Below are 25,902 nucleotides of genomic sequence, written 5' to 3' on the forward strand. Positions count from 1 at the left end.
GAAGATACCTAGAATAGACAAATTCATAGAGACAGAAAGGAGAATAGGGTTGCCAGGGACTGGGGAAAGAGAAGAATGGGGAGTTAGTGTTTAATGGGCACAAAGTTTCAGTTTGGGAGGATGAAAAAGTTCTAGAGCTGGGTGGTGGTGGTAACTGCACAGCAGTGTACTTAATGCCACTGAACTGTACATCAAGAATGGTTAAAATGGAAGGGCACCTGGGTGGTTCAGTCGGTTAAGCGTCCGACTTCAGCTCAGGTCATGATCTCGCAGTTCGTGAGTTCAAGCCCCACATCTGTCTCTGCTGTCAGCACAGAGCCCGTGTCAGATCCTCTGTCCCCCACTCTCTCTGCCCCTCCCCTGCTCAGGCTCTCTCTCAAAAAAATAAATAAAATGTTAAAAAAAAAAAAAGAATGGTTAAAATGGAAATTTCTAGGTTATATATATTTTGCCATAATAACAAAAATGTCTTAAATGTAATCTCAAGTTATCAATGATCCATGTTGATAATTATTCCCCTTTTTATCTGGTTAAGCTTGGTTGAGAGTGAGGAACTGACAGAGGTCCTCAGAGACTTCAACGCTCTGTTTAATCCACTGAGAAGTTACAACAGAGGCACCAAGGCATAAAGAGATGATTCAGAAAACAATTCTGTGGAAGCAAAATGTCAGCTGCTGTTAGCTCCATTATGTAAAAATACTTCTGCTTCTGCTTGTTTTGTTTTGGCTCTGATTTTCTTTCTTTCCATCACCTTGGATAAATCTCAGAAACTTCTATTTAAGCACTATCAGCACTTAGCCTCAAATGAGGTACAAGCAGAAGTCGAAATAAGGCACATCTTTATCTTGGCTGTGAACTGTACCTTAAAAAAATGTTTATGCAACCTAAAACTTACGGTTTTAAATGCATGCAAAGGTCTTGAAATGAATAGCTAGTTGCTCCATTTTGAAATCCTCTGAGGCAGCCTCACCCTATGAAGTGACTCTCAGCTTTAAATGCACGCTGGAATCATTTAAGGGAGCTTTAAAAATTATTGATGCCTGCATCCTAACCTGAAAGAGTCTTGGGGCACCTGGGTGGCTCAGCCAGTTGGGTGTCCGACTCTTGATTTTGGCTCAGGTCATGATCCGTGCTCAAAGCCTGGAGCCTGCTTGGGATCCTCTCTCTCTGCCCCTCCCCTACTTGTGCACTCTCTCTCTCTCTCTCTCTCAAAAAATAATAAATATACTTTAAAAAGATAACCTGAAAGAGTGTGATTTACTTATCTGGAGTCTGGTGAGGGTGTCAGGATTTTTTGTAAGCAAAGTTCCTCAGGTGATTCTAATGTTCAGCCTGGACCATGAATCAGGATTCAAGAAGTTAGAACAATTCATCCCATGCTGAAAATGAGGGAGAAAGAGAAATATACAATGACCTAACCAAAAATATACAAGGGTGATAGTATCACCAAAGCAGATGGATCTTAGAATCCCACCCAAGAATCCCTGATTTAAGCATTTTTAAAAATCTCTCCAGTTGATTCTAATGTGAAACTAATCAAGTCCCATCCTGTATTAAGAGACAAGGAAAGAGGTGCCTGGTTGGTTCGGTCGGTTAAGTACCTGACCTCAGCTCAGGTCATGATCTCACAGTTTGTGCATTCGAGCCCCGTGTCAGGCTCTGTGCTGACAGCTCAGATTTAAGAGACAAGGAAATTTAAGAGACAAGGAAAGACCAGTCCAAGATTAGACAAGTAGTTAGTACTACCCTCTGAAGAAGACCCCAAATCCCTTGATTCCAAGTTGAGCTCTATGTCCAGTAAGCAATTCTAGTTCTCTTACTGGGAATGCTGAACACATTCTACTATGGATTTAAATTATGACCCAGTTCGAACACTTTACAGTGCTCTGGTCTAGGAACTTGATCCTCTGGTTGTCTTTCCTAGATTCCTCATGGTGGATACAGAAGGTTGGAAGAAAGGCCACATCAAAATTAAGACAAAATGAAAATACCAATAGCTCCAAAATAAAAACAAGAACCTCCTAAGTACTTGCCAACACCCACATAATAATAGCAACCTGTTAACACTTCAAAAGAGACTATAGACAATGTGTTTAGCATTCCTATGAGAAAAAGGCTACCCAACAGGTACCTAAAAAGCCTCTCAGTTCTTCCTTCTGGCTCTTGGAATGGCTGTTTTTAAATTATCTCCAATGGAAGACGGTCAGATTTTTTAGATTTCAATTAAAAGTAACCTAAAATCTTGCTCAGTGACACATTTTAGTGATCACAAGGTTGCAATAAATTGAGTTTCCCTTGTAGCAATTTTAATGCTTGATCCATCCTCATTGCAGTGAGAAGGCACATCCTTCCTGTGGATGCACTGCTTATTTTCAACATCCCACTGGGTTCATTTCTGAAAAGTCTAATTTATTTTTAAAAAAATTTTTTCAATGTTTACAATTTTTTTAAATGTTTATTTATTTTTGAGAGACAGAGAGAGTGTGTGTGGCGGGGGCGGGGCAGCGGGGCGGTGCGCACGCACCAGTGAGAGAAGGGCAGAGACTGAGGGAGATGCAGAATCCGAAGCAGGCTCCAGTCTCTGAGCTGTCAGCACAGAGCCCAATGCAGGGCTCAAACTCATGAACCATGTGATCAATCATGACCTGACCTGAAGTTAGTTGCTCAACTGACTGAGCCATCCAAAAAGCACCCCTGAAAAGTCTTCTTTAAAATGTAGGCAGTAAAGCTTTCATTAAAGTTGAAAATAGGAACTTATTTTAACCTTTGTCTTGCAAATACTAACGTATTTGCTGCTACAGCACTGGAGCTGACTCTGACAAGTTTTTTTAAAAAGATTGCTGGGGGTGGGGGGTGGCCTGGGGGGCTCAGTCGGTTGAGCATGGTGTCCAACTTTGGCTTAGGTTATGATCTTGCACTTCATGGGTTTGAGCCCCATGTTGGGCTCTGCACTGACAGCTCAGAGCCTTGAGCCTGCTTGGGATTCTGCATCTCCCTCTCTCTCTCTCTCTCTCTCTCTCTCTGCCCCTCACCTGCTTGGGCGCACGCGCTCTCTCTCAAAAATAAACAAACATTACAAAAAAAATAAAAGAAATTGCTGCAAGAAAACAGGATGCCAGGATACTTCACACCCAGAGTATTAGTAACCAGAGTGGTGCCAGTGATACAGAGCAAGAACGAACCAACAGCCTCTGTCTGACAGGCCACTGGAACAACTCAGGGCTGGTTGTCTTCCACGTTTCTCCCCCTGCTCAAGAATCCAATGGCTTAAGTCAGCTTGGCCAGGCCTCAGTGAAGTGTCCGGCTCTCGGCTAGAGACCAGGGCTCTTTGCTTGACACTTGCCAAGACAGCACAGGAGAGGGGTAGTTCCCAAAGGGATATAACAGTGCAGTTACTAAAAGACAACGGAGGGGGACTGAGCAGGTGAAAACACCCTCCCAAGTCACTGACCTATGGCTACACAAGGAAGGGGCCATGCTGTACTTACTTGTGTACGTGTATGCACTTAGACACTTATTTCTATTAACCGCTGTGTTTACTTTGTATTCTATCCCAAAGCCAGACACACAGCAAGCCTTCAGGGAATGTTTGTTCATTTGAATAAAATAAACCCTGACAAAGCTGAGGAATGCATCCTCTTGGCAGGTGATCTCCACCTCACTCTCACCAAGTCAGCTGGCACACACTTAGTACAGAATAATAGTAATTAAAAAAAAGTTCTTAGCACACCCCCTTTTTCTTTTCCTCCAGCTTACTTCTAACAAGTAGATCTGCTCGCATTTTCTCTTTAAATTCTCTCTTAAATCCCCTCCTTCTAAGATCTTCCCCCCGCCTCCAGTCCTCACCCCTCCCAGCCCACTTATCCCAATACTAGTAGAAGTAAAGGGGATCTAGGGAAGCAGAGAGAAAGCTTGAGCAACTGGAGAGAGAAGGAAAACAACTGCGGGATTAGAGAGACTGAGTTTGGTCCCCTCCCATCGTCCTCAAGTTCACATAATTCTTCTGTAGCACGACTAGGACTCAAGTGGCCTTCTCCCATCTTTTCCCAGTCCTTCCACAACAATGACACCACCCATGCATTTATGCTAAGTCTTCACAACTTGTTACTAATGTCACATCATTACCTAGACACAACTTTTAAAAATTAATGAAAACACTAGTTTCCTAAACAATTAAATTCTACTGGAGGTTACTTCAGCATCTGAAAGCACCAGAGTCATTACCATGCCCAGCAATCCTTGCACCATAAATACACGTTTATAGAACACAATTCAGCAATAGGTCCACAGACACCTGGATTCAACAACTTCACTTCTAAGAATTTATACTAATAATCACGGTTATGTAAAGAAACTGTAGGATATTTACTGCAGCATTAGCTATAATAGTGAGAAACCAGAAACAACCTAAGTATCCAACCATAGGGGAGTGGTTAAATCAAATAGGTGTCCATACAATGTCGTATCAGGCAACATCACAATTACTGTAGGTGAAATATTACATGACATGGAAACATGTCAATACATGTATATTGCATTCAGAGAAAATGGAGATTACAGAATAACTTTTTTGTGAAAAGAAATTCCCACAGATAGAAAAAAAGAGAATAGGGGCACCTGGGTGGCTCAGTCGTTAAGCGTCCGAGTTCGGCTCAGGTCACGATCTCGCAGTAGGTGAGTTCGAGCCCTGCGTCGGGCTCTGTGCTGACTGCTCAGAGCCTGGAGCCTGTTTCAGATTCTGTGTCTCCCTCTCTCTCTGACCCTCCCCCGTTCATGCTCTGTCTCTCTCTGTCTCAAAAATAAATAAATGTTAAAAAAAAAAAAATTTAAAAAAAAAGAAAAAAGAAAAAAAGAATAGTACAGTCTACAAGAAATCAGTAATAACAGCAGCTATCTCTGGGTGGTGAAATTAGAGAATTTTCACTTTCCTTACTGTCCCTAAATTTTCTACAAAAAACGGCACTGGATTTTAAATTACAAATAATTTTAAAACAAATGTTATTTTCAAGTATCCTACAACATAAGAGTACGATAGAGCTATCGAAAAATGTAAAATACGTTTCCTACAGAAACTTCTTGATATTAGCCCAACTATTCCCAAACTGTTACCTGTTCACTTAGTACAATCAACACTTGCTGAATTACACATTAAATTTCTACAGCTTACTTCTGACAAGTAGTTCTGATCGTTTTCTCTTCAGTCAGTTCTCTGTTAAATCACGATCTTCTAAGACTCTGTTCTCCCTCAGACACTTCTCTTCCTTAACATAAGGAGTACCACAAACCTGTGATTTGGGTCACTTTTGTGAAAGAAAAAGCCACTAGACACATTGAAATGCTGGGTGCTACAGAAAGCAAAACTGCTCAGCTCAGGTCATGACCTCACGGTTTCTGAGTTCAAGTCCCACATCAGGCTCTGTGCTGACAGCTTGGAGACTGGAGCCTGCTTCAGATTCTGTGTCTCCCTCTCTCTCTCTCTCAAAGATAAGTGAACATTAAAAAAATAAAAATAAAAACGTTACAAAGCAGGAGTGCCTGGGTGGCTCAGTCAGTTAAGGGTCCAACTTTGGCTCAGGTCATGATCTCACAGTTCATGAGTTTGAGCCCCATGTTGGACTCTGTGCTGGCAGCTCAGAGCGAGCTTGGAGACTGATTCGGATTCTGGGTCTCCCTCTCTATCTGCCCCTCCTCCACTCGCTGTCTCTCAAATATATAAACATTAGAAAAATTAAAGTTATTTTAAATAAATAAATAAAAGTTTACAAAGCAGGCAGGCAGCCTTTAGAAGCTGAAAAAAGCAAGGAAATGGATTTTCCCCTCAAAGCCTGCAGAGTGAAATGCAGCCCTGCGTCCATCTGGATTTTAAACTTTTTTTTTTTTAACGTTTATTTATTTTTGAGAGACAGAGAGAGAGAGAGCGGGGGAGGGGCAGAGGGAGAGGAAGACAGAATCCGAGTCAGGCTCCAGGTTCTGAGCTGTCAGCACAGAGGCCGACGCCGGGCTCAAACCCACAGCTCTGAGATCATGACCTGAGCCGAAGTCAGACACTAAACCGACTGAGTCACTCAGGCGCCCCCTAGATTTTAAACTTCTGACCCCTACAACTCTAACAGAATGAACTTGTATTGTTTTCAGCCACCAAAAAGTTACACAGTGGGTATCTGGAACAGTGGCTTGTAATAAGTACCAAACCTGACAGGTAGCATCAGTACTCATTCCATGATAATGAACTACAGAGAGAGCAACCACAGGTCCCCCATCTGCTCACACCTATATGTCAGTGTGGTGATTAGTATCTGGGCCTGTTTCCTCTCAAGCGTCCCAGAGTAGATCATCAATTAGCTTGATTGCAAACATCACTTGGAATGTACATTTGCCTAGACAGGTCGAAAGTGGAGAGAATTTTCATTTAGCTCCAAAAGCAACTTGATCCTTAACATTCTGATTTCAGATGCAAGAGAATTTGAGGCACATTAAATATAAAAAAATTATTTTCAGTGTTTTGTGGTCGACTTTTTGTCAAAACAATAAAAACCATCATTATTAGTGATTGTACTTAATTTCTAACATTTATAGAGAACTGTTAGAAATACCCGGAGACCATGATTATCATGTTCCTGCTGTTTTTCTAAATACTGAATTTCAGAACCAATAATTAAAGGATTTGTAAGAATTGGCTTTGGCCAGAACAGTAAACAATCATCCTTCCAGAACACCAACGAACACATTTCAGAATTAACAAGGACTAGGTGACCTCTCCCCAAAAAGATACATTTTTTTCACTAGCACATTCAACAATGCCTTCTGGCAGTGCAAAAAAAAGTTTGACAAATTCTAATTTAAATTTTTCCTTGAAAACTGAAAAATACTTTTGTCTCTTTTATTCTTTAAGTACACAGAGGGCTAATTTAGAGATTAATTAGCTGTATATTTCTTAAAATTCTAAATTATTCATGTTATCCTAGCTGCTCTTATTTAGAAGTGTAGAAAAACATTCTCCCTACGAAAAAAGTTATGTGAGATGAACATGTTAAGAAGTAATCACACTGTGGTAATCATTTCACAATTCACATGTATTAAATCATCATGCTGTACACCTTAAACTTACATGTTATATGTCAACTGCGTCTCCGTAAAGCTGGGAAGGGGCAGACAAAAACTGCTGCTTGTTTTGGTAAAACTGTTGTTTTTACTGGATAAACTATGCAATATAAATTATCTTAAGCATGGTGTGAGTGATGACTGTGATTTTTTTTTAGAGGCCAAAACACTCCTAAAAAGACCATCAATCTTTGACTTGTTGATGGTTCCTAGCAAAGAAACATTACCTATTCTCGATTAAGAAAAAATTTGTTTTCTGACACGGACATAACTTTTAACTGAAAATATAATTCACTATTTTAAAATACTTACCGTGTTTCTTTCTTGGTTTGAAAATCAGCCCCAGAAGAGGGAGGCCGAGGGATGAGAGAAGTGGGCCAAGCCACGTTGGTAGGTGAGGGGATGTGCTCTGGGGGTGGTCAGCACCCGTCACAATACCAGGGCGTCTCCACACCAACGTGTGGAGACGTTGTAAAGAAGCCTTGTTTATAAAGAGGCCTTAATTGGGTTCAGATGCTCTCAACAACACCTGTCTCTCAAGGCTGTGTTCTTGAAAGGGCGGCCACTACAGGAACAGTACGCAGGGACGAATGTTCCAAGGAAAGGGGAGGGGTTGTGGAGCCTCCCGCTGCCAGGTCTGGTTAGCAGGTGAACCAGCAGTCAGTCACATCCTCTCAGGGACCTCCTCCAACATCCTTCTGAAAATGCAACCTACTTCCTTTTTTATTCTTTTAATGTTTGTTTTTGAGAGAGAGAAAGAGACAAAGCATGAGGAGTGGAGGAGCAGAGAGAGAGGGAGACACAGAGTTGGAGGCAGGCTCTAGGCTCTGAGCTGTCAGCACAGAGCCCGATGTGGGGCTCGAACTCATGAACTAAGAGATCATGACCTGAGCGAAGTCGAACACTCAACTGACTGAGCCACCCGGTGCCCCAAAAATGCAACCTACTTATCTTTATTTAAAGTGCAAATTTATTTAAGTAAGTCCAACACTTATCTTTACACATTTATCTGTACACATCTCAAAAAATTAAATTGACTTCTGATACACAAATGCTGCCTAAAATGAACATCACGCACAATGCTTGAAATATTAATTTTATTAGGAAACCATTTGATAGTTGTATTATATCATTTAATCAGTCACTTAATTTTAATGTGGCCTGAGAACATCAATTAAAATTTGGATTTTTCAACCATTCAATAAACATGTGAGCATCTCCAAGTGCTAGGGAATGGAGATGTAGGCTAAACAGGAGATCCTTGCTCTCAGGGAGCTTACAGTCTAGCAGGAAGGCAATATTAAAGAAATATTTACATTTCTCATAAATACGTAAGACAGAGAAAATGGTTGGTGCTTTTCAAGAGCATCAAGAGATAGTGTCTAACCCAGCCCAGAGAAGTCACAGAGACAAAAGGTAAGTGCTTCAGAGAAAGTACAGGCAGAGGGAACATTAGGTGGTGGACCCTAAAGTGGGAAGGACTGTGTAGGTTCAAGGAGCTAGAAGTCTAGAACAGATGGAGCACCGAGTGTGGGGAAGAGTCAAGGAGATGAGACAGAAGAGGGGATGTGATGGTCACGATCATGGAGGGCATGAGGGGTCTAGTACTTCTACAGGGAACCCGTGAGACACTGAAGCAAGGGAGCAGCATGACCAGGTGTGCACTTAGAATGGTCATCCTACCTCACAGGGATGCAGACGCAAGACTAGCTAAGACTAGAAGCAGGTAGACCACTTCTAAGGCCTTTGGAAGTGAAAGACAAAGATAATGGGGAATTTAAGAGATAGTGAGGAGGCAAAATCAATTGACCCTGATGCCTGAATCTGAGGTTCCTAAAAGACCACCAGTGCAGACATCCAGTAGACCCCTAAGATACACAGGTCTAGAGCTCAGGGAGAACAATGTCGACACAGGAATCATCTGCGTTTAGATGGCTTCTGAAGCCATAAGAAGGGCTGATATGACCAAGAGAGAATAAACCTAACCATGAGTAACATACACATTTAAGAATGAGCAGGGGGGCCTGGGTGACTCAGTTGGTTGAGCGTCCGACTTCGGCTCAGGTCATGATCTCACAGTTCGTGAGTTCGAGCCCCACTTCAGGCTCTGTGCTGACAGCTCAGAGTCTGAAGCCTGCTTCGGATTCTGTCTCCCTCTCTCTCTGCACCCCCCCTACTCGAGCGCTGTCTCTCAAAAATAAATAAAAACATTAAAAAACTAAAAAAAAAAAAAAAAAAAAGAATGAGCAGAGTGCCAGAGGAGGGGAGCGAGGGCATGGGGAGTTACTATTTAATAACAGAGTTCTGTTTGGAATGATGAAAAGTTCTGGAGATGGATGGTGGTGATGGTAGCACAACCATGTGAATGGACTTAAGGCCACAGAACTGTACACCTAAAAGTGGTTAAAACGATACATTTTATGTTCTGTGTATTTTACCACAATTTTTAAAAAAAGAACAAGGGGATACTTTCATGTTTTGCTAATGAAAAATCAGGACAAATAGTAAAGGGAGTAGGAGAGAAATCACTAGAGGAACAGGGGCAGGGCAAGGGAGACAGAACAAGAAGGGCCAAAGAGGTTGGCAGAAAACCTAAAGTTTCGATCTAGAAGCTAAGGCCAGCACTGCGGGGAGGAAGTGTTCAAGTGCACTGAATGCTTCAGAGAATTCAGTCAGATAAAGTCAGAAAAGAACCCACTGGTTTCAGCAACATGGAGGTAAACCTTGAAGAGGGTATTGGCAGGGGAAGGCAATGAGGAGAAGGATGGAGAGAGAATGGGTAGAAAAGAGAGCCCCAAATGCAGACAATAAGTGTGACTATTAAGGGAAGGAGTAGTGGCTAAAAAGACAAGTAATTGATGCTTTTAAAAATTGTGTGTGTTAAAATATCATCATGTGTAATCAGCAAAACAATCATTTCAGAGGAAAAATGACTATTAATAATCTCAAACATACCTGCAGTGTATAGGTTATGGGACTTTCATGCTACTTGTGGGTTAGAAAGGATAACTTAAGTTATTCTCTTCAGTTTATGGGTGGTAAAGCTGAGTCACAGAAAAGTTTCTCAAAGAAAATAGACAAGGAATTGAAGTTTATCAAATAAATATCTTCACTGATTTTTGTTTAATGTAGAAAAGTACGATGCACTGTGTTAAGAAAACAATTTTACCATAATAGCCACATGTTGGAAAAGTCTAAAATTTTAAGGCTACTGGTATGTCAATTTTGGTACATATCCAATGGAAGATGCTTCACACTCCAGTTACATCCTCAAGATGCTGAAGTCAGTCTTCTGGATTGGTGCATTGAGGGCTGCACTAATACTGAGACCCAGGACCAGTCTGGTGTCCATGGGATCAATAATCCCATCATCCCACAGCCTGATAAAAGAACAAAGCAAAAGTTATTAGGAATCTACCACCAAACTACCATTTATATAATTTATGCCCAGAAATGCTGAGGTTTTTCTTCAGGTACCATGGGGATCTACCAATGAGTTTCTGGGTACTACATTCTCACAACTGAAATTACATTCTTCCCAAAGAAAAATGACAGGACTTTGATCCCAGGCCCTCAAAGAATGTCAGAGTGAGCTATGGTTTTGGGAACTGCTTCCAGAAACCACAAAATAATCCTTGATTTTCAAATACTTTTACTTATTTCAGGAAAATGTTTCCTGTTCTTCTGCCCACATAAATATACAAGTTGATGTGTTCCTGTTATTAATATGGAGAGACACATGAACCCAGGTAATGATCTCAAACCAAAGTCTCTACTGGAAAAGGTGTACTCCCCCAAATTCCCAAACTTTTAAGAAACTACAAAAACGACTGAATAGACTTCACTATTTTATTAAAGTATCTTCAATGTAAGTTCTTTGTCTTTTGCTACAATAGGAAAGTAAGTAATAGCTTTAAGCTGCTTTCAAAAGAAACTCTAAAGTACAAATCTGCTTTTCACTGACAACCTCAGTTTTACAAAAAAGATGAATGAGAAATACTGTTTTTTAAAGGTCATTAGTAGGTGGCTGTTTGGCTTTCTTTAAACAAACTGCTTTCAGTATCTAGACAATAGCATCAATTATTAAACCATACTTAGATCGACAGACCATGAATCAAATCTTTGCTCATAAAACATTCATAATGGGGACCCTGAAGTAGCAACAGCCAGTAAGAAGAGGCCACTCCTGTCATGTGTAACCAGGTCAGTTGATTACACCCCCTTCTGACGCCAACAGCAGAATAACGCAGCAAGCACAGCGAAGCCAGGCCTGCTTCGTGATGGTCATTAACAAGAGTGCTCCAGGTAAAAGGCCCTAATCAAATGCCTGAAGAAGTTCTGATTATAAAAAGAACTGAGCAGAAGAAACTGGCATGCTGCACACGTAACAATGAAGGACTGAGAGAAACACAGAACGTCATTATCCGCGGTAGCAGATAATGAAAGAGGTCTCTGAAAAGACAGAGCCAACCATGGTAGAGCCAAAACAGACCGCACAAGTTTACTGGTAGGCTGAGATTCATGAAATCCAAGGAAGGTGCCATGAACTGGCTTGAAAATCCTTTCATCTTGTAAAGAAAACTGCTGACTCCATGCCACCAAATGTTTTAACAGAAAGGCCTAAGCATCTATGAATTAACAACAACAACAAAAAAACACCTTAGTGTTTTTTGATATTTGTTTCCAGAGATAAATACATCTGGGCCATTTGCTCCCCTGCCCTGAATACAGCCTATTAAAATAATAATACTAATGTAAGTATGAAAACAATAAACGATTCAGTCTTTCTCAAGAGATGACTTAGCCAGGGCTGAAAAACAAATGAATGGCTCACACGAGATACGTTATTTTTCAAAGTTTAATATTTCAACTGTCCTTGTGCATTTCACTCAAAATCTGATGTAGAAACAAAAACAAACAAGAAACTGTATGTGAGCCAATTGCACCAATTGCAATTGGTGCAAGGAATAACCTTGCACCAACAGGAATAAACCTAACCAAAGATGTAAAAGATCTGTATGCTGAAAACTATAGAAAGCTTATGCAGGAAATTGAAGAAGATATAAAGAAATGGAAAAACAGGGGCGCCTGGGTGGCGCAGTCGGTTAAGTGTCCGACTTCAGCCAGGTCACGATCTCGCGGTCCGTGAGTTCGAGCCCCGCGTCAGGCTCTGGGCTGATGGCTCGGAGCCTGGAGCCTGTTTCCGATTCTGTGTTTCCCTCTCTCTCTGCCCCTCCCCCGTTCATGCTCTGTCTCTCTCTGTCCCAAAAATAAATTAAAAACGTTGAAAAAAAAAAATTAAAAAAAAAAAAAAAAAAAAAAAAAAGAAATGGAAAAACATTCTGTGCTCATGGGTTGGAAGAATAAATATTGTCAAAATGTCAATACTACCCAAAGCTATCTACACATTCAATGCAATCCCAATCAAAATTGCACCAGCATTCTTCTCGAAGCTAGAACAAGCAATCCTAAAATTCATATGGAACCACAAAAGGCCCCGAATAGCCAAAGTAATTTTGAAGAAGACCAAAGCAGGAGGCATCACAATCCCAAACTTTAGCCTCTACTACAAAGCTGTAATCATCAAGACAGCATGGTATTGGCACAAAAACAGACACATAGACCAATGGAATAGAATAGAAACCCCAGAACTAGACCCACAAAAGTATGGCCAACTAATCTTTGACAAAGCAGGAAAGAACATCCAATGGAAAAAAGACAGTCTCTTTAACAAATGGTGCCGGGAGAACTGGACAGCAACATGCAGAAGGTTGAAACTAGACCACTTTCTCACACCATTCACAAAAATAAACTCAAAATGGATAAAGGACCTGAATGTGAGACAGGAAACCATCAAAACCCTAGAGGAGAAAACAGGAAAAGACCTCTATGACCTCAGCCACAGCAATTTCTTACTCGACACATCCCCAAAGGCAAGGGAATTAAAAGCAAAAATGAGTTATTGGGACCTCATGAAGATAAAAAGCTTCTGCACAGCAAAGGAAACAATCAACAAAACTAAAAGGCAACCAACGGAATGGGAAAAGATATTTGCAAATGACATATCGGACAAAGGGCTAGTATCCAAAATCTATAAAGAGCTCACCAAACTCCACACCCGAAAAACAAATAATCCAGTGAAGAAATGGGCAGAAAACATGAATAGACACTTCTCTCAAGAAGACATCCAGGTGGCCAGCAAGCATATGAAAAGATGCTCAGTGTCGCTCCTCATCAGGGAAATACAAATCAAAACCACACTCAGATATCACCTCACTCCAGTCAGAGTGGCCAAAATGAACAAATCAGGAGACTACAGATGCTGGAGAGGATGTGGAGAAACAGGAACCCTCTTGCACTGTTGGTGGGAATGCAAATTGGTGCAGCCGCTCTGGAAAACAGTGTGGAGGTTCCTCCAAAAATTAAAAATAGACCTACCCTATGACCCAGCAGTAGCACTGCTAGGAATTTACCCAAAGGATACAGGAGTGCTGATGGAGAGGGGCACTTGTACCCCAATGTTTATAGTAGCACTCTCAACAATAGCCAAATTATGGAAAGAGCCTAAATGTCCATCAACTGATGAATGGATAAAGAAATTGTGGTTTATATACACAATGGAATACTACGTGGCAATGAGAAAGAATGAAATATGGCCTTTTGTAGCAACATGGATAGAACTGGAGAGGGTTATGCTAAGTGAAATAAGCCATACAGAGAAAGACAGATACCATATGTTTTCACTCTTATGTGGATCCTGAGAAACTTAACAGGAACCCATGGGGGAGGAAAAGGAAAAAAAAAAAAAAAAAAGAGGTTAGAGTGGGAGAAAGCCAAAGCATAAGAGACTCTTAAAAACTGAGAACAAACTGAGGGCTGATGGGGGGTGGGAGGGAGGAGAGGGTGGGTGATGGGTATTGAGGAGGGCACCTGTTGGGATGAGCACTGGGTGTTGTATGGAAACCAATTTGACAATAAATTTCATATATTTAAAAAAAAAAAAACTGTATGTGAGCTTACCATTTACTCTTTTCTCTTAAACCTTTTTTTAGGGTTTTCTATTTCCTCTTTGCTTCTACTGGCTACTATCTAAGTCTGTTTAAGTGATGGTAACAAGAACATGTTTATGTCTCAAAGACTATAAAATATTTTCATCTTAATTAAATGAATCAATGACCCACAACAAAATAGCCCTGCAAATCAGCTTACAAAAATACATATTAACAAGAAGAGAAATAGGCTTTTTAAAAATGCCAAATGGTACCATTTTCATTCCGAAAGTAATTATATGCTCTTGAAAATAAGTATGTTCAGCCTCTGTACCCAAAGTGCCAGGAGCAGTACCCGCCACGAAAGATGTGCTGATGACTGAAACGGATTCTAATTTTTTTCTTTTCTCCTTCCTCTCCAGTTTGCCTTCCCCAGTAAATGACACAAATCACACCATAACCTAATTTTAAAAGACACAAATAGTTATTTTCTTTATTCCATATGCCCAAGGGATAAAAGGAAGATATGAAGCTTAGATTATTCTTCAGAATGAAGAACATTAAAGTTGCTGAAAACAGAGGTCTGAATGCACACAGGGCAGCAAGTCTGCAGCCCGGGCAGGCCACGATGATTTATGACCTCATTAAAGGCTGTAAGAAACAAACAGAACCAAGAGTTGCAATGGTGTGTGAGGTGATTACTTGGTGCTGACACGCAGACCCTGGCTGTGAGTAATCACCTCCTCAGTGCACAAGCACACTCGTTATCAAGTGCCAAAACGTGTTCAACAGTTCAACCAAAGTCATCTTTAAAATAGGAGTAAAAACAAAATAAAGACAGGGGCATGGCAGGAATCCATTTTTTTTTTTGCTAGTATTTAAGCTAGCAAAAAAAATACTAAGTATTTTGCTAGTATTTTTTTTGCTAGTATTTAAGCAAAAACTATAAAAGAACGAATTCCTGAAAATGATACAGCCAGGATTATAACTCTTAACTTTTTAGCCCCTGCAGGCCCAGACACCTCATTTAGAAGTGGGAGAAGGAAGGGGGCGCCTGGGTGGCTCAGTCGGTTAAGTGCCGACTTCGGCTCAGGTCATGATCTTGCAGTTCACAGTGAGTTGAAGTCCTGTGTCAGGTCTGTGCTGACAGCTTAGAGCCTGGAGACTGCCTCTGATCCTGTGTCTCTCCTCTCTCTCTGCCTCTTCCCTTTTCATGTGTTCTCTATCTCTCTCTCAAAAATAAAATAAACACTAAAAAAAAGGCGTGGGGGGGGGGGTGGTGGTGGAAAGAATGGTGGAGAGTTGTGGAATCAGACCAATGGTAATGGTCCATAGCCCAGCCTGGGAGAAGGGGTGGGATTTCTGCAGCAGGTACTCCCATTATAGAGACAATAATACAAAATTATGTGCGGCCAAAAGTTGTTTTCTGGTTCCTACAAAGGCCAGACCAACCCAACTGCCTGTATCTCTGTAAAGCTGCTGCCCTTACAGCCCAGACGCACCCACCAGGAGGTATCAGAAGGTACTTTTTCCCTGGCTCCCACCTTGCACTGGAATAGTAAGGGTTTCCTTCCTCTTCAAACTTCTTAATGATTGGCTCTTTTAAAGCTGCTTCATCCGCACTGGAGAACTGAAAGAAAAGGGACCATGAATGAATCCACTGTACTAAAGCAACAGATCCACTCAAGAGAACCTCAAGAAAAAAGGGGTGACCATTTCTTGAGTAATAGTGTCACAACCACCATCTGCACAGTGACATATATAGATGACAAGTGATACTTTAGCACACATGATCTCACCTGAGACATGAGTGCCAAACTGGTCCACCATTACATCTCCCTTGTCAGAGACAACTTCCTGAGGCGGTTTAGTGTAAGGTTCAAAACCAAGGGGATTGCAGGGCACCTGAGTGGCTTAGTTGGTTGAGCATCTAACTCTTGATTTTGGCTCAGGTTGTGATTTCATGGTTTGTGAGATCGAGCCCTGCAATGTGCTCCACGCTGACAGTGCGGATCCTGCTTGGGATTCTCTCTCTCTCTTTGTCCCTCCCCTGCCCTCCCCGCCCCTCAAAATAAGTAAATAAACTTGAAAAACAAAAACAAACCCAAGGGGATAGAGTATTCTAGCAGGGCCTAACAACGGATGTGAATTATACAAAATGTAACAAAAGGGCAATTTTACATTTAGCAGCTTCTGTTGGACATGGACCAGTAGGAGATTGTTGTGGGTTTTTTTGTTTTTTTTTTGTTTTTTGAAACAGAGAGTGGTGGGTATAGGCAGAGAGAAGGGGAGAGAATCCCAAGGAAGCTCCACACTGTCGGCACAGAGCCCAGAGTGGGACTCCATCTCATGACCATGAGATCAGGACCTCAGCCGAAATCAAGACTCGTATGCTTAATCAACCGAGCCACCCAGGTGCCCCGTAGGGGATTTTCATTCAAAACAGCCAAATTTAAAACAATTTTAAAGTTTAAATGGGTGAAATATCAATCACCACTTGAATAAACCCAAATAGCTGAGAGATATTTTCCTCTAATTAAAAATTTAATGGCTTGCCCACCAGTATTGCCAGAAACAAGCGATAATTAATTCAGTTGCAAAAATCTTTATGCAAACCAATTTTGAAACCCTGGAAAGTGTTTTCAACTTAAAAAGTATTTCACACCAAAACAAATGACTTATTTCAAATAAATCCAACCTTCTTTTATGTACTTTCATAGTTTAGTATCACTTATATGTCAAGAATTTGGGGAGAGAACCACTAAAATCCTATACTTTCCTTTCATACATAAGAATAAATGAATTCATATATTTGTATATCAATCAAAGAACAACTACTTAATAAAAGACTACCATACTGGGCTAGGGTTAAAGATAGGTCTTTAAAATATCAGGTAGAATTTCACACCTCTGATGCCTAACACACAAACACACAACAAACACAAGAGTAAACCTCTCATTTCACTTGGATACTCATCAGTACGGAAATGAAAAGGAAACTTCAGTTTAAGTCTGCAGAATTCCTGCTGCTTGCAAAAGACAACTGAGGATGTGAAGCATGAGTAGGATGCATTCAGGGAGGCAGGAGCCACCCCTCATGCTTATCTTATCCCCATTCCACAAGCTAGGCAGTTGACCAGATGATCCTAACTGGCAGGAACGAGAACCTTAGAAGGCAGGGCCTCCTCCATGTTATGCCCTGTTATGATAAAACAGGTCAAGTAAACAGTTCCAAGAACATGCATCAATCATTTTAAGGTTCGGGGCTTATGCAAAGTAGTAGTATAACTAATAAAAACTAATGCACAACTTCAGAAGAATCTCTGAGACACAAAAAAAGAATCCATTCTCACAACAACTGTTTGCAAAGAAGAATTTGCCTTAATAAATTATTCTGTTGTTCACTCAACCCTCAGATTATAAGCTGTCTGCCCCCAGACTGTCAGCTACTCAAGGGGCAAGAACCTCACATTTTCTCCAAGTCATGTAAACCTTCTAAGGTGCTTGAGCACTCTGTACCCTGTGGAGTACGCAGCCAGTACCTTTTGTGCGATGTTGCTGTCAAGACCTAAAAAACAATTGCTTAAAAGTACCTACTATTAACATTTAGAAAACTAAAAGCAGCCACTTGCTGATGTGCCTTTCATCAAGTTTCCAGCGACCTTTCCATTTTTCATTTATATGTGCACAGTATAATAATGTTACTCAATTCTCAATTAAAGGACCGGGCCCTCCCACTCAAGGACAATCTAAGAGAGAAACTGGAAAAAACAAAATTCTGCTGCTTTAGGTCATAAAATCAAAGAAGTAAATCGCATTTATTTAAATCTCACTAACTGCAAATGACTAAGAACCTAAGATCCTTATGCCTCAGACCAGTGTCTGAGTTTCTCGATTATTTTCTTGGAAATTCTGAAAAATTACAACAAGCAACCTCCAATAAAGTAGCTCTAACAAGAGAGACAGAGCATATGGAAGTCCAAATTGCTGACAGTCAGCATCTTCTAAGTGAAGCCAGGCCCTAACTCACGAACACTGAGAGGTTCTGGGCGCGCTGCTCCCTGGCTCAGCCAAACCCAGAGACACAGAAAAAACAGCATTTACTTGTTTCCCTTCACGTGCTCTTTGGTCCTTTGCTACTGTGGCCAACACATTGGCTGCCTGCTCTCCTCCCATCACTGAGACACGAGCGTTTGGCCACAGGTAGAGGAATCTTGGGCTGTAGGGGGGGAAGAAAAATGATCAAATTAATTCACTGTACAACACAGAGGTTTTCACAGGCCTGTGATTACCTCCTAAATTAGTGGTTCTTCATTCCAGCTGTGTATTCCAAGGGCATTTTTTTAAAAAAATCACGCTTGGAACCTACCCCAGACGAATCTCCAGAGGTGTCTACTGAGTGTAGTTGGGTTTTTAAGTTCTCCACATGATTCTGATGTCTGTTTTGATAAATTTTATTTATCCATTTCATGTCAATTTACTGGACATAAAAATATTCAAAATATCCCCTTATTACATGTGCTTATGTCCTGTTTTCCATTCCCGATATAAAGTCTTTTTGCTTTATTTTTTAGTTTTACTAGGAGACGATCAAATTTGTTAACCTTTTTAAACAAACAAGTCTGGGCTTTCCTGATTCTTTTATCTTTACGATGTTTGCTCTTTATTGTGTCCTGTTTTCTATTTTCTTGTGTTTAATAAGCTGTTCTTCTTCACAGTTCTTGAGCTGGCAGCCTGGCTCAGTGATTTTCGGCCTGACTTTCTTTTCCAGTCTATGAATATTTACATCTAGTACACACCTTCCTCAAAGCAAGACCTTAGCTGCATCACATAAATTATGACATATGGTATTTTCATTATGAGCCATCGCAAAATATTTCCTGATTCCCATTGTGGATTTCTTCCAAGTAGCACGTTTAGTCTTAAATTTCATTTCACTCCTCCAGATGATACAAATTACGGTATAACTGATCAAAATGTGTGAATGCCATTCTATGTTTCAAATAAACCTGTAACAAACTGACCATTTATAAATATACTTGAAGTGTGATTCTTTCTTCAGAGAAAACCATGACAATCACCTACCTATATGCTCTGCCACACATCCCATAGTTTCCAGCCCCATAAGATCCCCCAATGATGACAGTTATCTTAGGCACATTGGCACAGGCTACAGCAGCCACCATCTTGGCACCATCCTTGGCAATTCCTTCCGCCTCATAGTCTCTACCAACCATAAATCCTAAGGGAAAGAACAGAAAAAGAGCCTCTGGATGTAATGGAATTTATGTGCAGAAGTCAAATCCAACATCTTGTCAAACTGTATTTTACTACAAAGCCTCTCACTGTAACAAAATATTTACATGTGAAATATACACCCCCAAAAAGTTTGCTTAAAAAGATAAAATAAGGGGCACCTGGGTGGCTCAGTCGGGCAAGTGTCCAACTTTGGCTCAGGTCATGATCTCGTGGTTCGGGGGTTTGAGCCTCGCGTCAGGCTCTGTGCTGACAGCTCAGAACCTGGAGCCTGCTTCGGATTCTGTGTCTCCCCCTCTCTCTGCCCCTCCCTCACTCACACTCTCTCTCTCAAAAATAAATAAACATTAAAAAAAATTTTTTTAAAAAGATAAAATAAAACTGCTCTAATCACTTCTAAAATTTTCCTTAAAATGGTTCATCTGGATGCACACACAGCTGTCAAACAAGATCAGGATGCCAGGAGTTTACCGTCAAAAATTCTCCCCAAACAGCAGTCGGTGATGAAGGACTGTGACACAGCAAGCTCAGGACGAAATGCTGTAGCAAGCCGAACTACAAGGGCTTCCATATTTCCTGACCTGGTTTAATATATAAACTGTTCCTTCTGAAACACTGCTTTAAAATTTGGATGAAATAAAAAGATAGATGTTTCAAAGATGGTAAGAGCCCCCTGCCAGTGACTCAATAGCATGGTGGAAGAATTTTTCACAGCAACTACAGCATTCCTGTGCTTCCTCAAGCTCCTGGCCATGGGAGACTGCTCTGCAGCTGCACTGGGCCCTCCAGGCCTTGGGCTCCTTCCTGCTCACCTCACAAAACCCAAGCCAGGCTTCATGCGTCTCCCTCCCCAGCCGTCCACTCACTTGCCTAACTGGCTGTCACTGTTTTTGTTTTGCAAGTCCCCGGTAATCAAGTCATCCGATTCCATTCAGTTTTTATGGGACAGCTGTCCAAGCTGCAGACACAGCGGTACCGACAGGACAGCTCTCAACCTTGCCAGGCACACTGTGCTTCCCTGGGACCCCTGTGAACAGGGCCCTCTCAATAGCTCAGAGCACCTCTTCCTGCCTTGTCTTGATTTCCTGAAATATTCCACAGTAGCTAGCTCAAATATCAGCTACCTTCAAGCTCTCATCCCTCACCCAGCACCCCACCGCTTTTCTATTCCCTGGAGATGATTTTGCCTTCAAAAATAGGATTCCACGGGGTGCATGGGTGGCTCAGTCAGTTAAGTGTTTGACTCTTGGTTTTGGCTCAGGTAACGATCTCACAGTTCATGAGTTTAAGCCCCACATCAGGCTCTTAGGTGATAGCACAGAGCCTGCCTGGGATTCTCTGTCTCCCTTTCTCTCTGCCCCTCCCCTGTTCACTATTTTTCTCTCTCTCAAAATAAATACCATAAACATTAAAAAAAAAAAAAAAAGATTGTGCCACCTCAATTGTCTTTCTCCTAATCCTTCCCAGCATAAAAAACAACATAATCATGTTCCCTTCCTTCCTCTCCTCTCATCTCTTTGGAAAAAAATCAGAGTTCCTCAAAGACTGTCCCTGAGCCCTCTTGTCTTCTTTCGGGGGTGTTCTCATCTCTTCCCACAGTCTTAAATAACATCTACATATTCTGAGGATGCCTATATTTTTATATGCAGCCAACACACGTCCTCTGTGTTCAAGATTTTTTGAACTGCTAAGACGCCTGAGTGGCTCAGTCAGTTAAGCATCAGACTTCAGCTCAGGTCATGATCTCGTGGTCCACGGGTTTGGACCCCACACCGGGCTCTGTGCTGACAGCTCAGAGCCTGGAGCTTGCTTCAGATTCTGTGTCTCCCTCTTTCTCTGCCCCTCCCCACTCACACTCTGTCTCTCAAAAATAAATAAATGTTAAAAAAATATTTAATAATAATAAAAATAGGTTTATTCAACTGCCTTTTGTATGTGTATCTCCATGGATGTCACACAGGACTGTCAAATGCAAGATTGCAAAATCAAACACAACCTCTGCACTCTGCGCCCAACCCAACCAAAAAACCAAAGAACAGAAATGTAGGTGTAACTTCCAAGAACAAGGTTTAACTTACTGGTGGTTAATAAACCATCAAATTATTAGAAACAAGGTCCCCTGAAGCTTCAGAATTCTTTTTATCTGCCCTTTCACAAGGTTTGCCACAAAGTGCTCTCTCAGGCTGCTGTTGGGACATAATGCCTCTCAAAATCCATCTAATCAACTATCATAAACTTAAGGGAAGCACCAGATCAAGATGTTTTTGCACCAGGACTGTTTAATGCCCTGCTGACTAGCAGGAGCCAAACTCCTTTTTCTTGTGAAGGCTCACCTGATTCTAATGACTAAGAACCCTCCTTCCTTTGAGCTCGAGACAGCCAGGGATCATTTTGAAGACAGGAGGAGTGGGGAGCTTTCAGCTAACCACCATATCTAAGTGCCCCCTATAGGTTAGGCACTGTTCCACAAACAAGATAAATAACAGAGAATTGTAGGAAAAAGGACTCTACAACCACAGAAGACCTTAAAAATCATTTCATCCACCCTATTAAGATCGTCTATGAAACATGAAATCCAGAGAGGGGATACTGATCTTACCATTCTTTGGAGTCCAAACTCAAATCCTCAGACTATTGTTCAGGATGTACATACACCTTTTCTAGTATGTCACTTCAGGTAGAATTAACCACACAATAAAAGATGAGGAAAAGGAAGGAGCATAGCATGTGCTTGAAATCCTTTATGGAAAACAAAGTGCTAGGAAAGAGATGATGGGTCAGACAACACTCTCTGGTAGTGAGATCAGTATTTCTGGGAGAGAACAGAGCCCTGCCGGGGCGGGGGAGGAAGGGGCGTAGGTATGCGCGTGTAGGAGTAAAGGGAGGCCCTCTGACTGTGATACATGTAACTGAGAAACTGCTTTATCCAAATAGGGATAAACATCTCATTTTAGATTCATGAAGTGTTAACCCTTGAAGAGACTCTACAAAAGAGTATCCAGTTGAACTTTTTGCTATAATGGAAGTGCTCTATGTCTACACTGCCCAATATCTGAGTCCTACTGGACAGTTAATCTCTGGAATAATGCAACAAAACTGATTAAGCTATTTTCTTACCGGTAATGTTTTGAAGGAACAGCAGAGGAATATTCCTTTGGCAGCATAACTGGATGAAGTGAGCCCCCTATAAGCAAATGAGGTAATCTTTTTAAAGGGGGGTGAACAAATCTGTAGCCATCATGCATCCTACAAACACCATACCTGGGTCAGCGGTAGGAAAGTGTACCCTGTGCTTGGCTAGTTTGACCTTACAGTAACACTAACAACAATACTCCCGTGTGGACCCACGGCCAATGGGACATCGACTATGGTTTGTACTACATTTGTTTGCAGTCATGTGTGTGATCACTGGCTCACAGCTGTAGGGATGAAGTCAAATCACTAACATTCTAAACAGCAAGTGAAACTCAAAAAACTAGAAATGCTTGTCAGTGGGAATTCCTGAGCCTCACTATAATTCCTTAGTTTTCCACTTTAAAAGAAAACAGAGGGGCGCCTGGGTGGCTCAGTCAGTTAACTGCCCAACTCTTGATTTCAGCTCAGGTCATGATCTCATGGTTTGTGAGATGGGGCCCCAGGATGGGCTCTGTGCTGGGAGTGAAGGGCCTGCTTGGGAATCAATCTCTCTCTCTCTCTCTCTCTCTCTCTCTCTGCCACTCCCCCGCTTAAGCTCTTTCTCTCTCTCTCAAAATGAATAAACATTAAGAAAAAAACTTTTAGTAAAAATTAAAGCAATATAAGCACTTTTAAAACAAGTATTCCTACAGCCTGAGGATACATACATGTCATCCACAGCACTTACAGTTCAAGCGTCGTATCAAAACTTCCCTGAAACATTTCATTGTTTAAATAATGCTCTAGATAAAACATGTTAATGTAAACCCCCATATAAACGGTTTCAAACACTAAGATACACACACACACGCTCACATGCACATACAGTGTTCTGCCTACTAAGGCATCTGGTTAAATATTTTAAAGTTTTCATGCAATAAACTTTCATTCATTACTTGACCTTCAAAGTTTAAATTAAAACAGAAAATCCTGAAACATGTTTAACAGTACTTGCCTTTTTTGCAGATTCAGAAAAGAGAACTCCGTTATTTCCAATGATACCTATAGGGTATCCAAATATTCTAGCAAATCCTCAAAAGAAAATTGAAAAAAGATTTATTTATTACACAGGATTTTTAATTCACAGCTAACAGACATAGTTACACATTCTTTAATTTCAAATCAAAGTTTAAAATGTGGGGATTCTGTCTAGGGTACAGAACAGCTCATGTCACAATTTCTTCTTTCTAAAGTACTGGAGAATCTGGGTTCTTTGCTTCCTTGAAAGGAGTGTGTTACCTGTAAAGTTATCACTTTGTCTGACTGGTTGGTTTGGTTCGATGATGGATGGGGTAGGGTGTTGCCCATTCATTTGTGTAACACATGTCCGAGTGCCTACTAAGTACCAGACAGAGGACATTCTGAAATGGAACAAATCACAGGTGGAGAGCCCTTTAAAGGCCCATGTTCAGAGCTATCTGTCATTCTCAGGTGACTGGCTTGCCTGAAAGTGCCTGTGGCAATGACAGGCCCTTGAGGTAAAGGGTATAAACTCAGCAAAGGCCAACTTGCTTTCTTTCTTTCTTTTTTTTTTTAATATAATTTATTGTTAAATTGGCTTACGTGTAACACCCTGGCCAACTTGCTTTCAAAAGCGGGAGCACAGTCGAGGCCGGTGGTCACACAATGAACCACCACACTTTCATTTTCTCTAAAAGCTTCCTTTATTCCTCACCACCAGTCCCACTACCGCTGCAAACACCCACTCTCCATACACACAGACACAAAGGGAGAAGAAAAAGGGCGAAAACGATTAGTATGTGAGGGAGACACCTGAGGGGATTTCAGGAGGCTTTGTAAACCTGAAAAACTACAGAGATCTTCCCAAGAGTGAATTTCAACAAGCCTAACGAGGACTCTAAATAGGTATCAAACACTTGGAACCCAAGAGTCAACAAACAGTGCTTGTTGACAAAGCACGCTCCCAAAGCGCCTGGGGACCCTGCTCTGTCTTCAAGCTCAAGATACACCGGCTGCCAGCTGAGACGCTCGGTGTGTGGTGTGCGACACAAAGTGGTGTGTGACACAAAGCAGGTGCTTGAAAAATTGTTGAAGGAAAATTAATGGATAAGAGAGAGTGTCAACCTGCTGATATGCCAGAACACTGAATTTTTAAAAATTTGTTTTTGTTCTTTACTCTGGCGTTGTCTTGGTTTTCTTGATCTTTCAGTCCTAAAATCCCAGCCAAAAGCCTATGCTGCATTTCTTAAATGGCAATGCCACTTACAGAGACAGTGCAAAGGGGTGACCTTCTCCAAAGGTCTAGCAATCCGCTTCCACTTTTGTGCCCCACCCCCACAAAACCAGCTGGGAACTTGCACATCTCTTGGCAGTGTGGTGCTGCCCCTAAGGTATACTGCCCTGTGTGAGCTATTTAGACTTTCAACCCATCCTGAGCCTGGCTTGGGATCTCCAGGCACAGGACCTACTAAGTAGGGCACATGCCCCACTATATCAGGGACACGGAGGAAGTGCCTTCACCAGCTTCCTTCGGGCCAAACAGGAAAGCACAATGTCCAAGAAACTACTAGGGCATACCTAGGCAGGTGCAGAGGCAGGAGGAAACTCTTAAGAGCTGCCAGAGATACCTGGTCCTCAGAAAAATCTGTTCTTCCTCCCCCCAATACTTCCTCCTGTCACCAACCTCCATTCATTCCCCTCTTCTCCTTCTCACTTCCCTTTCCCTTTCTCCAATCTTATCTGAATTCAAGACAGAGGAATTCCTCAGTATTCTAGGGGACAAAGGTACCACAGGTCTTTGAGCAAGTAAGGGGCAAACTGGTAAAAACAGATGACAAGGACAGCCCATCCATCTTTGGAAAAGAAGCAGAAACAGCTCTGACTTGTTTCAAACTGCTGCACAGTGAGCGTTACATCCGGAACTATTTGGCCACAAATCCTGTCTATATATCAAACAAAAGTCTCTTAATCACTTAAACACCTCAATACAAAAACATAAATTCCACTCCCAGTGTGAACGCTTTTATTGCTCATAAATCACACCAGGAGAAAGTGTTGTGATTTATCCTTAAGCCTTCACGTAGATTTGCAATTTGGATTTTTTAGAGTTATTTTTTTTTTTGCTCTGATATGTTGCCTTCAGATTACTTACTACATTTTCTAGCTTTCATAAGACCAAATAAAATTCAGAGAATTCGTTTTGCCATTCGTCCAAGATAGATTATTATGGGTCTAGCATCTATGTTTCAAACACTTTTCTTCCAAAGCCTGCAAACTTAACACTTTAGATGAATGAACTTTTATAAATAGACTTATTTGTTTTTTCAGACGTGGTTTTCTGTCCTGTATTCTCAGTCTAGTGTTTACATGATTCAACGTTAGACCCACACAGAGGCTATGAGAAGGTCCTTCTAGGAAGGAC

The 25,902-nt window shown here is 41.4% G+C and overlaps 1 protein-coding gene across 2 annotated transcripts in view; it reads right to left on the reverse strand.

Annotated features, from left to right (window-relative positions):
• Positions 1-8,184: 8,184 nt before the first annotated feature.
• MCCC2 (methylcrotonyl-CoA carboxylase subunit 2) overlaps positions 8,185-25,902 on the reverse strand; it is a 72,244-nt gene continuing 54,526 nt past the window's right edge. For both annotated transcript variants that reach the window (XM_019463064.2, XM_019463063.2), the window contains 6 exons: positions 23,476-23,552; positions 22,464-22,530; positions 19,176-19,332; positions 18,195-18,309; positions 15,635-15,720; positions 8,185-10,481 (listed from right to left, as the gene is read on the reverse strand). In XM_019463064.2, coding sequence (XP_019318609.1) covers positions 10,364-10,481; positions 15,635-15,720; positions 18,195-18,309; positions 19,176-19,332; positions 22,464-22,530; positions 23,476-23,552 — 620 coding nt within the window. In that variant the 3' untranslated portion in view covers positions 8,185-10,363. The remainder of the gene's footprint in view (positions 10,482-15,634; positions 15,721-18,194; positions 18,310-19,175; positions 19,333-22,463; positions 22,531-23,475; positions 23,553-25,902) is intronic.

This window comes from Panthera pardus, unplaced genomic scaffold, assembly GCF_024362965.1.
Source record: "Panthera pardus isolate Hobbes unplaced genomic scaffold, ASM2436296v1 HiC_scaffold_2, whole genome shotgun sequence".
Classification (NCBI taxonomy): Eukaryota; Metazoa; Chordata; class Mammalia; order Carnivora; family Felidae; genus Panthera; species Panthera pardus.